At 44.7% G+C, this 15,439-nt stretch overlaps 1 protein-coding gene across 1 annotated transcript in view; it reads right to left on the bottom strand.

The window, feature by feature from the left end:
• LOC140727983 (meprin A subunit beta-like) overlaps positions 1 to 13,947 on the bottom strand; it is a 100,602-nt gene extending 86,655 nt beyond the window's left edge. The window contains exon 1 of the mRNA XM_073046052.1: positions 13,843 to 13,947. Within this exon, the coding sequence (XP_072902153.1) occupies positions 13,843 to 13,903 (61 nt within the window). The 5' untranslated portion in view covers positions 13,904 to 13,947. The remainder of the gene's footprint in view (positions 1 to 13,842) is intronic.
• Positions 13,948 to 15,439: the final 1,492 nt, after the last annotated feature.

Below are 15,439 nucleotides of genomic sequence, written 5' to 3'. Positions count from 1 at the left end.
TCCTGTGAATCTTTGCTGCACCCTCTCTAGCTTAATCACACCTTCCTACAGCTGGGAAAGCAGAACTACTCACATTCCACACAACCACGAACAACGTGTATGACTCTAGATTAGATTAGATTAGATTCAACTTTATTGTCATTGTGGCGAGTACAGATACAAAGCCAATGAAATGCAATTAGCATCTAACCAGAAGTGCAAAACAATAGTGTTATTTACAAAATAACTGTGAATAAAAAGTAAGTGCTACAACATACAAATATAAAAGTACTGAGACAGTACAATATGGGTGCAATACTGCTTAGCGCTGTGATGTGAGGTTCAGCAGGGTCACAGTCTCAGGCAAGAAGCCCTTCATGAGCCTGCTGGTGCAGGAGCGGAGGCTCCTGTAGTGCCTACCAGACAGGAGGAGAGTAAAAAGTCCATGGTTAGGGTGAGATGCATTCTTGATAATGCTTATCGCCCTGCCCAGGCAGCATTTATGGTAGATGTTCTCAATGGTGGGCAATTGGGTGCTGATAATCCATTGGGCAGTTTTCACCACCTGCTGGAGTGCTTTGTGGTCCAATCTGGGACAATTCCCAAACCACACTGAGATGCAGTTGGTGAGTATGCTCTCAGTGGTACAGCAGTAAAAGTCCGTCAATATCCTGGGAGAGCTTTCTTGATGCCCCGCAGGAAATAAAGGCACCTTTTTGATCAGGATGGAGGAGTTCAAGGACCAGGTGAGATCATCAGAAAAGTGGACACCAAGGAATTTGAAGCTTGATACACGATCCACCACAGCTCCGTTGATGTAGATGGGGACATGTGTGGCTCCTAGCATGCCTGGTCCACAATAATCTCCTTGGTCTTCTAGGTGTTAAAGGCCAGGTTGTTATCAGCACACCACACAGCCAGGTGCTGGACGTCATCCCCGTAGGCCGTCTCATCATCCCCTCTGATCAGGCCAACCACCGTGGTGTCGTCTGCGAACTTGATTATGGAGTTAGAACCGTGTACAGGAATGCAATCATAGGTGAAAAGGGAGTACAGAAGAGGGCTCTGCACACAGCCTTGAGGCACGCCAGTATTCAGGATGAGAATAGAGGAAGTGAGGTTGTCTAACTTAACAGATTGGGGTCTGTTAGTCAGAAAGTCCAAGGTCCAATTGCAGAAGGATGAGCTGATACCAAGCTGGTGAAGTTTGGCGATCAGCTTGGAGAGGATCACAGTACTGAATGCCGAACTAGTATGAAGTTCCAACTCAGTGTCTCAGCTGATGAAGGCAGGCCTTCTTGACCACTCTTGATGAAGGGACTTGGCCTGAAATGTCAACTGTTTATTCCCCTCCTTAAATGCTGCCTGACCTGCTGAGACTGTCCATCATTTCTGTGTGTTACTCCAGATCTCCAGCATCTGCAATCTCTTACACCACTCTGTCTACTTATGTCATCTCTTTCAGTGAACTATGTACTTGTATCCCTTGGTCTTGCTGTTGAGTAACACTCCCCGGGGTCCTGCGATTCACTGTGCAAGACCAGTCTGGTTTAAGTCAAGTCAAGTCAGGTCACGTTTATTGTCATTCGATCTCAAAGCAAAACTGAATGAGCCAATTTCACTAGAGGAAATATCCTCAGCCATTTCTATACAGCAGACTGGTAAATCTCCTGGATCTGATAGGTTCTCTGCAGAATTCTATAAATCATTTTCCTCATTGCTTTCACCTCAATTAACCTTGGTTTTATCTGACTCGTTTAAACAAGGTAAGTTGCCAGCATCATTTATCATTCTTTTAGCAAAAAGAGGCAAAGTTCCAACAGAGTGTTCTTCATACAGGCTGAACTCTTTGCTAAATGTTGATGGTAAAATTTTGGGTAAAGTTTTGGCCTGTAGATTGGAGAACTTTCTACCTTTAATTGTTTCTGAATACCAAACTGGTTTTATTAAAAATATTCTCCCTTTTTTCAATATATGGCATCTATTTAATCTTATACTCACCTTCAGCTGGGATTGCTGAATGTGTCATTTCTTTAGACGCGGAGAAAGCGTTTGATCATGTGGACTATGAACTATCACTTTGCGGTTTTAGAAAAATTTGATCTTGGACGAAGTTTTATTACGTGGATTAAATTGTTATACTCCCATCCCACTGCCCCTGTTTTGACTATTTCTCAGCAATCCCAACCTTTCACTCTTAAACATGGCACCCAGCAAGGGTGCCCTTTAAGTCCCTTACTTTTTGATCTGGCCATAGAGCCATTGGCAATTGCATTTCCTGGCTGCACTGATCTGATGGGGATTTGGAAGAGGGGAGTGTTGAACACAAAGTCTCTCTTTATGCTAATGGTCTTTTACTTTTTATGTCAAATCCGACTACCTCCCTATCGCCAATGTTTTCACTCCTTAACAAATTTAGCCAGTTTTCCGGATACAAACTTAATTTACATAAGTGTGAACTATTTCCAATAAACAGAGAAACACAAATGTTAGAGTTTCACAACCTCCTTTTTAAAGTAGTGAATAATCAATTTACTTACATTGGCATTACAGTAACAAGGAACTATAAGAATCTTTTTGGAGAAAATTTTACTAATCTCTTAAATCATATAAAACAGAGTCTAGTACAGTGGTCACCCCTGTCCATGTTCCCGATGGGTCAAATTAATGTCGTTAAAATGTATATCCTTCCTAAATTTTTATACTTATTTCAATCTTTACCAATTTTTATTTCTAAAGCTTTCTTCGACTCGTTACACTCAATTATTTTGACATATATATAGAAGGGCAAATATCCCTGATTAAATAAAGCTCATCTTCAAAAACCTAAAAGTGTAGGAGATATGGCCTTGCCCAATTTCCACTTATATTACTGGGCAGCCAACATACGCTGTCTTATTTTTTGGTCTTACTTTTATAATCAGTGTGACTGCCGGATATGGGTGAAAATGGAGTTGAACTCTAATAAGAATTTCTCTATCTCCGCACCTTTTGGATCCACACTTGCTTGCCATCTGCCTAAACCAGTTGTTAATCCAGTTATCAGGCACACTTTGAGAATATGGACTCAGTTTAGAAAGTATCATGGTCTTCACGGTTTCTCTCTCTCTAGTCCTATCTTATATAATAATCTCTTTCAGCCTTCTATGCATGATTTAACATTTTAAGTCTGGCACAGAAAGGGCATTAGGTGCTTTGAAGATCTTTTTATGGATAATCATTTTGTATCTTTTGAACAACTGTCTGTAAAGTTCAACCTACCCAACACTCACTTCTTCCGATATCTCCAAATTAGACATTTTATCAACCCTTTAATATCAAACTTCCCTGAGGTACCTGATAAAAATGTTGTTGACTTGTTTCTTCATGTGAATCCATTGTGTAAAGGTTTAATATCTAATATTCGAGCTAAGTTAGCAATTTTGAGGTGAGCCCCCCTTGACAAAATTAAAACTGCCTGGGAGCAAGATTTAAATTTTCCTTTGTCCAATGATGTATGGGATTCAATTCTCAAGACAGTTAATTCAACTTCTTTATGTGCTCACCATTGACTGTTACAGTTTAAGGTCATACATGGGGCTCATAAAACGAAATTATCATGTGTCTATCCAGACATTAGTCCCTGTTGTGACAAGTATAAAGGGGGCGAGGCTTCCCTTGTTCATATGTATTGGACTTGCCCTGGCTAGGAGAAATACTGGAGAGATGTCTTGCTAACTCAGGGGTCACCAGCGTTTTTTTTCACTGCGGACTGGTTTAATATTGACAGTGTTCTTGCGGACCGGCCGGGGGGGAGGGGTGGCTGTGTTAATCACGAGTGAAATATAGATGGTAAGTCAACTAGAAGTCACATATAAGTGGCTAATACACTCAATTTCATTTCTAAAAGGGTTTATCTAATGAATTTAATATTAAACACACAGTGCATATTTTCCTGGTATGAACATATAAAATCATTGCAACACACCAATATTGGTGAATCAGTGGAGCCCTGGGCTTCTTTCCCTGCAACAAAACGGTCCCATCGAGGGGTGATGGGAGACAGCGATACTCAAATGGGGTTCCTTATGTCCAGTCTATTCCACAATTTAGTTTCCGTGGCTCTCAGCACTTGATTCTGTCCTGCTTGCTCACGTTTTTTTCACTCAAAAATATTCAACGTGTTTGTCTTTAAGTGCAGGGTGCTTGGACTCAAGGTGCCGAAGCAGTTTTGAGGGCTTCATTACCTCATTAGACAGCAGCTGGGCCTGAACTCCAGCCTCCGCCCACCTGCTGCCAGACGCCTTGGCCAGGTTTGTCTGGTCGTGGATGAGGTGAGAGGACAAAGTAAGGTACGGAGGTCCCTGTGCCGGGGCCGTGGCAGTCACAGTCCGGAGAGAGCGACCCCCACCCCCCTCCGCCTCGTAGGTAGGTAGGATCTATCGGCGGACGAAAGTTTGTCTCGAGGGATGACTCAGCGTAGATCGCAGCGTGGAAGCTGCTCTGTTACTTACGGAACCCTGAGCCCGAATTAGGTTGGCTGCGAATATTTTAGCACCGGGTTCCCCACAAACATTCGGTGTGCTAAACAGTTTTAGAGGTGGCGCCCATCTGTCCGCGTTCCAGGCCAATAGCAACGACACTTCTCACCGGCCTCGTGAGGCGGCCGGTTACCCGAGGCCAACCAGTGATCCCTGGCGCGAGGGTATCACGAGTTTAGGCGACTGATGACCTCGCGTGGGTAATGACCTTGCATGCCTTCAAGTTGAACAGTGGGCGTGACAGAGAATGAGGAAAGATGCAGCTGGCTCAGATCGTTTCATATCGCCAAATCATACAATTTCCTCGTCGCCCGGTAGCACATGCTTTGCGGCCTGGTACCAGTCCGCGGCCTGGTGGTTGGGAACCGCTGGTCTAACTGTATCTCATATACTTAATTACTATTTGGAACCTAATCCTCTGATTGCTCTTTTCGGCTCCTCAGGAGAGGTTGACATGCATCTGAGTCCGACTAAACGTCGTGCACTGTCTTTTGCCTCTCTTTTGGCCAGACGTGCTGTCCTTCTTATGTGGAGAGATGCTGCCCCGCCCACTCAAGATCAATGGCTTAGAGATATTATGTTCTGTTTAGACCTTGAAAAGAATCATTATTCACTCCTTAATTCGGACGTAAAGTTCCAAAGGGTGTGGGGACCTCTTCTTGAATATTTTCATAATTCCCACTTAGATTCAAGGTCCGTTCCTTTTTTCTTCCTTCTGCACGTAAATCCCTTACTTCCAGCTTCTTTCAGTTAAGTTTTACAGTTTTTGATGTGTAAACATATTATAGTCCAGGTAGTAGGTAATATATAAAAAGCACAAAATGCTGGCAGGACTCAGCAGGCCAGACAACATCTATGGGAGGAGGAAATAACGACGTTTCGGGCTGAAACCCTTCATCAGGAGTGAAGTAACATGGGATGGTCGAGGGGGGATAAGAAGTGGGGGGAGGGATAAAGTAGAGAGCTGGGAAGTGACAGGCTGGAGGGAAATGGGCTAGGGGAAGGTGGAGAATTATGGGAAATAAAAGAGAAAGAAAGGTAGGGCTGGGGGGAGAGATTATAGAGAGGGGGGAAAAGAGAGAGAAAGAGAACCAGACTAAAATAATAGATAGGGATGGGGGTAAGGGTGGGGGGCAGGGGTATCAACAGAGGTCAGTGATTTGGATGTTCATGCCGGCAGGAAGGAGGCTACCTAGGCGGGAGATAAGGTATTGCTCCATTGACCTGCGTGTGGCCTCATCTTAACGGTAGAGGAGGCCATGGACAGACATGTCGGAGTGGGAGTGGTCTGTGGAATTGAAGTGTGTGGCCACAAGGAGGTAATATACCTTTTTATAAATACAGCTCTGTGGAGATAAAAGTTCTGTTTAACTTTTCTATATATTGTAAGGTTGGCTTGGGGTCAGGCAATGGGAGGGTGGGGTGGTAACTAACTGTATATGATTCTACCATGGGTGTTTTTTTTAACTGTTATGAACTGTACATTTGATACCTTTGTTTTTCACTATAGAAACTTCTTTATTGGTTTCTTTAATTGTAAAAACCAATAAAAATAATTTTTAGAAAGTTTATTGTCATTCAGCTCTGTACATGTAAAACATCCCATCAAACGAGACACAGAATAACAGAACACAGAACATAACACAGAACACATAATAACTTATGGAAGTTAGGATGAAATCTGCAGATGAATCACACATAAATAAATACTGAAGTGCATAATTTGTAAGGTATGGAACAGATTAACCAGTGACACTTTGAGTATGATACAGCCAGGAGTTCAGAAGCCTAATGTCCTGGGGGAAGAAACTGTTCCTCGTCCTGTCCGGTCTTGTTTTTATGCACCGTAATCTCCTGCCTGATGACAGAAAGTCAAAGAAATGCTGGATGGATGGGTGGGAACCTTAATAATACTAAGGGCCCTGCATATGCTGCGCTCCTGATAAGTGTCCCCAATGGATGGTCTGGAGACCGTGATGATCCTCTCAGCTGTTCCCACTGTAGGGACTTCTGGTCTGATACTCTGCTGCTCCCATACAAGATAGAGATGCAACTTGTCAGGATGCTCTCTGGTGCTCCTGTAAAAAGCAGTTAAGATAGCGGGGGGCATGGGGTGGGCCTTGCCCACTTCCCTGTTTGATCGAGATCCTGCTCTCACTTTCGACATATTTCTTCACTGTACACTATAGGACCACTTTTGGTGTCAGCTGCAAACTTACTCACCGTGCCACCTACTTTCTCTTTGAATTCAGTATATGTGACGAGCAATGAAGGAGCCAGTATGATCCCACTTGTCACTGGCCTCCAATATGAAAATTGACAAACATGGGAAAATCTGCTGATGTTGGAATCCAAAGCAACACACACAAAATCAGTAGGCCAGGCAGCATCTATCGAAAGGAATAAACAGTCGACGTTTTGGGCTGAGACCCTTCATCTTTCAGTTTGTTTGGATATGGCTCAAGTGTGTGTGGGGAGGGGGGGAGGAGAGATAGAGAGAGAGAGAGAGAGAGAGAGTGAGAGAGAGAAAGAGAGAAAGAGGGAGAGACAGACAGACAGACAGACAGACGCTGAACCAGGTCAATAGTTCACAGACTTTAATGCGAACTGTTATTTTAAGGGAAAAAGCGAACAAAAAATGTTTGGCCAAACAGGGCCGTTAACTAAAGCTCTCAAATGGAAAACTAGATGCCAACACCGCGGCTGAAAGGAATATCTAAATATATAATGAATCTCGCTAGCCCTCAGCATTGGTTGACTTGATAGTCCACTATTCTCAGGCAATACCGAATGCAAGCAGGCAGTGTAGCGTTGCTGTGCTTTGCTCAAGTCTCAACAAGCGCTAGAACGAGAAAGGGGGTTAAATACAGCCACAGTGAAATAATAATTATCTGACACATGCATATTCACGAGCAAATTGCTGAATCTGCTGTGCAGCCGAGTCCACAGTTGTGACATCATCAGGATCCTTCATCATGAAAATTGACCTTCCAATTCGACATCTCCTACCAATTTTGTATCAAATAGACTATCTCACCCTAGTTTCCATGTAGTGCAACCTTCTGAAGCAGCATAGCCTTGTAAAACAGTTAGCTAAAATCGATGTAAACACCAGTGGAAAGTGACAGGTAAAAATAAAAGTAGCAGTCAGGAAGCAAGGCCCAATAAATGGAAGATTCGTTATATGCTTCCAATTCCTTACACTAGGGCCCAATCAGCAGAACCATGGGCTTAACTGTGAGAAGTGTGGAGGGTTGTTTAGAATTGATATCCTTGCTTTGATCATTTGAATTGAGATAAGAGCTCAAGCAGAAGCCGGAGAATTAGGAAAAGCCTGAAAAGGTTCACAAGGATGTCGCTGGGACACAAGGGCTCAAGTAATAAGGAGAGACTGGATGGGCTGGGACTGTTTCCCCTAGAATGCAGGAGGCTGAGAGGTGACCTCATACAGGTTTATAAAATCATGAGGGGAATTGACAAGGTGGATGGTCACAGTCTTTTTCCCAAGGTAGGGGAGTCTAAAACTAGAGGGCATTGGTTTAAGGTGAGACAGAAAACAAAACAGGACCTGAGGGGCAGCTTTCTCCACAGGGTGGGTGGGCAGATGAAACAAGTGCCCAGAGGAGATGGTAAAGACAGTTCAACTACATGGGTGTGGTAAACTATGTATACGTGTCTGGACACGCCCCTCTGCTGACTGCTCCTGTGGCTCCTCCCACACACCCCTGTATAAAGGCGATTGGGGCACTGCTCCTCCCTAAGTCTCCGAGATGTCGTGCTCCCTTTTTGCAACTAATAAAAGCCTAATGTTCACTTCCAGTCTCCGAGAGTTATTGATGGTGCATCAATGGGTTTAAAGTAAGAAGGGAAATATTTAAAGAGGACCTGAAGAGCAACATTTTCACATGGAATGTGGTGGGGATATGCAATGAATGGGTGGAGGAAGTGATGTAGGGTATTGTAATTGGTGGAAATGAACATAATTCTTCAGCTGGGGTTCACTTTAAGAAGCTGATCTGATGTGATGATGTAATTATGTAAAGTACTTTTACTGCACTCTATTCAGTTTTTTAGTTCAATAAATGAGTTGTTATGCTTTTTTCTTAAACATAAAACTCCTCACGTAGCTATATTTGTGAAAACCTACGTTGGTGACTCCGCCGCGTGCACGAACAGTTGGTCGGAGGTGTGTGGTGGCTGCTCACCTTCTTCAGCCAGCAGCTCTGCACCCCCCACCCCCGTGAGGAAGTACAGCACGTTTGACCGTCAGCCTCTTGGTCTCTCTCTGGTTGTCTGCCATTTGTCTTTTCTTCTAGAAGTTTGCCATTTCACAGTGTTCATTGACTACAAGCCCCTCATTCACGCAATGGCCAAAATATCAGCCCCTTCGTCTGCATGACAGCAATATCAAGTCAAGTCAAATCACTTTTATTGTCATTTCAACCATAACTGCTGGTACAGTACACAGTAAAAACGAAACAACGTTCCTCCAGGACCCTGGTGCTACATGAAACAACACAAAACTACACTAGACTATGTGAGACAACTCAAAACTACATTAGACTTCAGACCTACACGGGACTACATAAAGTGCACAAACAGTGCAAGACAGTACAATAATTATAAACAAGACAATAGGGACAGTAAAGGGCAAATTACAATATAATAATAAATGATGTAAATGTAAGTGTAAACAATGTTTTAGCAGGAATTGAGAAAGAAATGAGCAAATCCCCTGGCCTACATATCAGTGAGTGCCAGGTGATTCCTGATGCCACAACTGTCCAGTCAGCCTCTCAACAGCGTTTCACCCTCCTCAGTGAATTTAATTCCTTTGCGCCTCTGCTGACCTCCCATCATGGCGTTCAGCTCTCTTGGGTTCCTGTTGACCTACATTCAGCCGCGTTTGTTTTCGTCCACTATGACGTACACCAACATCCCCTTAGGGTCCCTGTTCTGCATTTTGGAACGGAGAGAAAAGACTTTCATGATAGATAAAGGGGTAAACCTGGATGTATTTCGGTATAAGTCCACCAAGGTTTGGAGGATTCTGCTACCATGCCCCTGCCATCACAACATGACCGTGAGTGTGTCAACACACCTCTGGATGGGCCGGAGGCCTTTGACATTCCTCTGCCCACGGAACACAGGACTCGAGCTGGGTGGCTCGTCCAAGCTCCAGACAGACTCACAATGCCAGTTTTAGTGAACTCCGGGGGGGGCGGGGGGGGGGAACTGTGTAAGATAACGTAATTGGTGGAAGCATACATAATTCCCAACCACCAACATTGAGTTGGGTTTCACTTTAGGAGGCTGGTCTGACATGATGACACAATTACATAAATTACTTTTAGCATACTTTGTGTTCGTTTTTTTTTTGGGTGTTCTATCAACTGGTCGTTACAATTTTCTTGAAAACTTTTCCAGAACTGAAAAAGTGGGTACACAATTCTGTTTTGAGCAACAGAGTGAATGAGGGGTGTCTGTGATAAGGTGGATCCCAAGGTTGTCTGGGTGATACAACTAACTGACTTTGGGATTCTCAATGAAAGAATGATGTGACAATGTGGTCTCTACACTGGAGAATGGTTTTACACAGCCTGAGCTGGAATACCTGAAAGAGGATACAAACTTAATTGTAAATTATAAGGGTGATCTGGATAAATATCTATTTATGAAAAAAGGAGGGGTGTGAGGAAAGAGGAGAGGAATGGGATAATTGAAAGAGCTTTATTAAGGATCCAGCCCAGCATAATGAACCCTCTACTCATCACTGGCTGCATATCCCCAGTATAAAAGCCACTTTATTTTTTTTCTTTTTGTATCATTCTGCAGTGAATATTTGCAGTCAAAATGGGCCACTCCTTTTCCTGTTAAACATGTGAGGTGCTTTCACAAAGCGTGTTTTCCTTTAAGTCTTCTCTAACTCGTTTGCCCAAGGGCAATTGGACCCTTCTGTGCCAATCCCAAACACCCCTAACTCCCTGACTGATCCACCTAATCATTGCTAAAGAAACGACAAAGGTTAACTGTTAACTCATTGGAAATACCTGCTGAAATTTGAAAAGCCATTTCTGATTAAAGGTATGCATTTGTTTTGGTAATGCTTCTCCATAAACATAAATAGATAAGCAAAAATGCTGAACTGACATTTAAAATCCTGCTTACAAAAGAAAGGGGTTGAAATTGTCCTCAGTTATTACTGATAAATTTTAAATTATCAGAGAGGAAGAAGCTTTATAAAACTACTGATGCTGAAATTCTGAATGACTTAGCAAGTCAGGCAGCATCTGAGAAAAGAGTGAAAAAGTTAACATTGCACACGGAAGACCTTTCCGCATCTTTCCTCATTCCCTGTCACACCCACGGTTGAACTTGAACTCACACGAGGTCATCAGTCGCCGAAACGCAGTGACACCCTCGCGCCAGGGGTCACTAGTGGCCTCGGGTAACCGGCCAGCGGGAAGATCCGATGCTACTGGCCTGGAGCATCGGCAGATGGGCGCCCCATCTATACCTGTTTACCACACCGAACGTTTGTGGGGAACCCGGTGCTAAAATATTCACAGCCGACCTAATTTGAGCTCAGGGTTTCGGAAGTAACAGAGCAGCTTCCACGCTGCTATCTACTGAAAGTCATCCCTCGAGACAAACATGTCGGCCGATAGATCCTCCCTACGGGGGGCTCACACTCCTCGCTCGGTTGGTCGCTCTCTCCGGACTGTGGTGCATGGTCTTATGCACCATGGACTGGTTTAATATTTACAGTATTCTTGCGAACCGGCCAACGCGGGGGGTGTTAATTACAACCGGAATATCGATGATAAGTCAAATAAAAGTCATTTATAAGTGGCTAATCCACTCAATTTCGTTTCTGATGCACCATCAATAACTCACGCTGAGACTTAGGAAGCAAGATATCGGCTTTTATTGACTGGAAGAATAAACAACACTACATCCTGGGGAAAATGAGGGAGAGCAGCAGCCCACAGTCGCCTTTATACCGGGGTCTGTGGGAGGAGCCACAGGAGCAGTCAGACAGGTATATCTAGTTCACCACAGTTTCTAAAAGGATTAATCTAACAAATTAAACACACAGCGTATATTTTCCTGGTATGAGCATTTTAAACCATAGCAACACACTATTATCGGTGAATCAGTTTCCCTGCAACAAGACGGTGCCATCGAGGGGTGATGAGAGACAGCGATACTCAAAGGGGGTTCCTTGTGTCCAGTCCATTCCGCAATTTAGTTTCCGTGGCTCTCAGCACTTGATTCTGTCCTGCTTGCTCACGTTTTTTTACGCTCAAAAATATTCAACGTGTTTGTCTTTAAGTGCAGGGTGCTTGGACTCAAGGTGTCGAAGCAGTTTTGAGGGCTCCATTGCCTCATTAGACAGCAAACGGACCCGAACTCCACCCTCCGCCCGCCCGCCCGCCACCAGACGCCTTGGCCAGGTGTGACTGGTCGTGGGTGGGGTGAGAGGACAAAGTAAGGTCCGGAGGTCCCCGTGCCAGGGCTGTGGCAGTCGCAGTCCGGAGAGAGCGACCGACCGAGCGAGGAGTGTGAGCCCCCCGTAGGGAGGATCTATCGGCCGACATGTTTGTCTCGAGGGATGACTTTCAGTAGATCGCAGCGTGGAAGCTGCTCTGTTACTTCCGAAACCCTGAGCCCAAATTAGGTCGGCTGTGAATATTTTAGCACCGGGTTCCCCACAAACATTCGGTGTGGTAAACAGGTTTAGATGGGGCGCCCATCTGCCGATGCTCCAGGCCAGTAGCATCGGGTCTTCCCGCCGGCCGGTTACCCGAGGCCACTAGTGACCCCTGGCGCGAGGGTGTCACTGCGTTTCGGCAACTGATGACCTCGTGTGGGTTCAAGTTCAACCGTGGGTGTGACAGGGAATGAGGAAAGATGCAGCTGACTCATATCGTTTCATATCGCCAAATCATGTCGGTTTCTCGCGGCCAGGTGGTTGGGAACCACTGCAGTAAAGCAGCCAGCATCATCAAATAACCCATCCACTCCTGACATTCTCTCTTCTCCCCTCTGGATAGGCAGAAGATACAAAAACCTGATAGCTTCTATCCCACTGTTATCAAAATCTTAAATGGACCTTTAAGATGACTATTCATCTCACAATCAACTTCTTCAGGATCTAAACTTTATCTTTTACGTGCATTCACAAAATGCTGGTGGAACACAGCAGGCCAGGCAGCATCTATAGTCCTATGTCCCTGACGAAGGGTCTCGGCCCGAAACGTCGACAGCGCATCTCCCTATAGATGCTGCCTGGCCTGCTGTGTCCTACCAGCATTTTGTGTGTGTTGTTGTTTGAATTTCCAGCATCTGCAGATTTCCTCATGTTTGCTTTTACCTGCATTGCATCTTTTCCAGCAGCTTTTACACATTATTCTGTATTGTTATTGTTTTACCTTATTCTAGCTCAATGCACTGTGTAATGATCTAATCTGTAATAACAGTATGCAAAGCAAACTTGCTTTTTGCCATTTGTGCAACTTGCTCATTCTTTTTGCATCTTGGGTGTTGTTTCCTTTGACTGGGTTCTACGGCGTTTACTTGTTTCTTTGTTTTCGGGCTTTTGATATTAAATGTGCAATGCTTTGAAATTTTTAATCTTAATAAACCAATGCCAAAACCAAATAATTGAGAGTCTAAATCTAACCCTGGGACACTACTGTAAATTTTATTTCACTGAAACAGGATATAAAACTCATTAGTGTCAAAGGTTCAACTCCTCTCAGCTCTTAACTACTAGACAGGTATATGGAGGAATTTAAGGTGGGGGTTTATATGTGAGGCAGGGTTTGAAGGTCAGCACAACATTGTGGGCCAAAGGGCCTGTAATGTGCTGTACTATTCTATGTTCTATGCTCTTCCTGCTTTACGCCACTGCCGAATCTGAAGGGTAAACTCGGGACGTGCTCCAGAGGCAAAAATTCCAGGCTCTAGCTGTCAGTAGAGGAGGTACAGATCCCCTGAATTCCGGGGAACAGAGGAGAACGGGCAGCTCTTTGTGGATTTGGGGGTAATATTTATTTCCCCAACCAACTTCACCGAAACATGATCCTGCCAGTTTTGTTTTGAAGCATCTTCCACCAAATATTACGCCCTACCCCAGCGACAAAAGTACTTGGCAGGTTGATGGGACCTCTTGCGGGGGGGAGGAACAGGCGCTATAGTGGGGTGGGGGGTTAGATGATTTCATTCCCCTTCCCTATTCTCAAACCCGCGGCTGCTGAACTTTTACTCTTACACTGACTTGGATCTCCAAGAGAAGATCTTGGAGAAAACCAGGGAGAGCTTCGGCGATGTCACTCACATGTGTCCGCACCAGACTCTCCAGGACTTGTAGGCACACGGGGCATTCGAATTCCTCTCATCCCTGCAGAGCTGGGCTCTCGCCGTGGTTTTGCCAGCTCGCCGTCCAGACGCACTGGCTCGGTGGAAAGGAAGTGGAAGAGCGTGTGGTGAACTAGATATACCTGTCTGACTGCTCCTGTGGCTCCTCTCACAGACCCTGCTGACTGCTCCTGTGGCTCCTCCCACAGACCCCTGTATAAAGGCGACTGTGGGCTGCTGCTCTCCCTCATTTTCCCCAGGATGTAGTGCTGTTTATTCTTCCAGTCAATAAAAGCCGATATCTCACTTCCTAAGTCTCAGCGTGAGTTATTGATGGTGCATCAGAGCGGCAATCTATTTCACTGCACCTGAGGGGAATCCCATTTATGTTTTTCTGGTAAAGGAGACTGACGTCGGTCTTACCCTTGCCAACACTCAGTTCTCAGCTCACAGTCAACAGAAGCATCCAAAGCATCTGCTCTGGCCGGACCGACCTGTTATAATCTTATTCTGATATAATCAGACGGAAGGCTCCGCCTTGATAGAAAAGCCACATTTTCTGCGCCCAGATGATAACCAACCTGCTATTTCCAACATTTTAGGTGCTTATTTTGTTATGTACCCCATAACTGGGTTTACAGACCAGCAGAAATAGAAGAATCCGTTGGAGTCTGGTGGTACCGAAAACTAAAGGTGTTTATTAGTAAACTAAGCAATACAAAATCAAAAATGCAAATATACATATAAAACAGGTTAGCAATAATAAACATAGAAGTGTAGGAATAATAATCAATAATAATAAACAAGCTCTATCGATGTCTGGGGTAAATGAATTGTCATAAGAGAATATAGAGTTCAGTTCATGTGTGCTGAGGTAGTTATGGTTGTGTTGTAATTGTTGGAGAGAGAGAAAGAGAGCGAGCAAGAGATTGAGCAGCTGCAGCCAGCAAACCTTCTGTTGTATTCTGATTCCGTTGTACCGTTGTGGTCATTCAGTTATGACCCATCCGTCGTCGGCTAGACCGTTCTTCTGTGGTGGACTTGTCACTCTGACATGAGTGGACACACACACAAGTCCCCACTGGCCCGGCCGTCATGCTGTGAGCTTTGTTGACCGATCTCCTGATCCGGTCCTCAAAGCCCCCACCTTCCTGTGGGTGCACAACACTCGGTCAGTGTCCACTGGTGTGTCTGAGGGTGTCTCCCCACACCTGTCTTTTATCCCCACTGGTGGGGTATCAGCCATCCATCAACTCAAAATGACCATGTCCATCAAATCAGGCCACTCTGGCTGTCTCCTTAGGAATGTTAATGAGCAAAGTAACATCCTTGCAGCGAAAGGTAAACAATCCAGGAAGGAGCCATAATACATAAATCAAATGTGTGTCTCTCTCTCTTATCTGTAGCAGATGTCCCTGCTTCTGTGCTTCATCTCTCTCTCTCATTAGCAGCATAGCAATAGCAATAGTTCATAGTTCTCAAAGCGGGGGGGGGGGGGCGAATGGTTAACTCTGCACCCCATTTCCATCAGGTCTGTTCAGCACTCATAACAATTTATTGAAAAGGCTGGAGGATCT

The sequence above is a fragment of the Hemitrygon akajei genome, chromosome 1, assembly GCF_048418815.1.
Source record: "Hemitrygon akajei chromosome 1, sHemAka1.3, whole genome shotgun sequence".
NCBI classification, from domain to species: domain Eukaryota; kingdom Metazoa; phylum Chordata; class Chondrichthyes; order Myliobatiformes; family Dasyatidae; genus Hemitrygon; species Hemitrygon akajei.
Note: the sequence above shows the minus strand (reverse complement) of the source record. Positions and strands in the feature narration are given on the sequence as shown.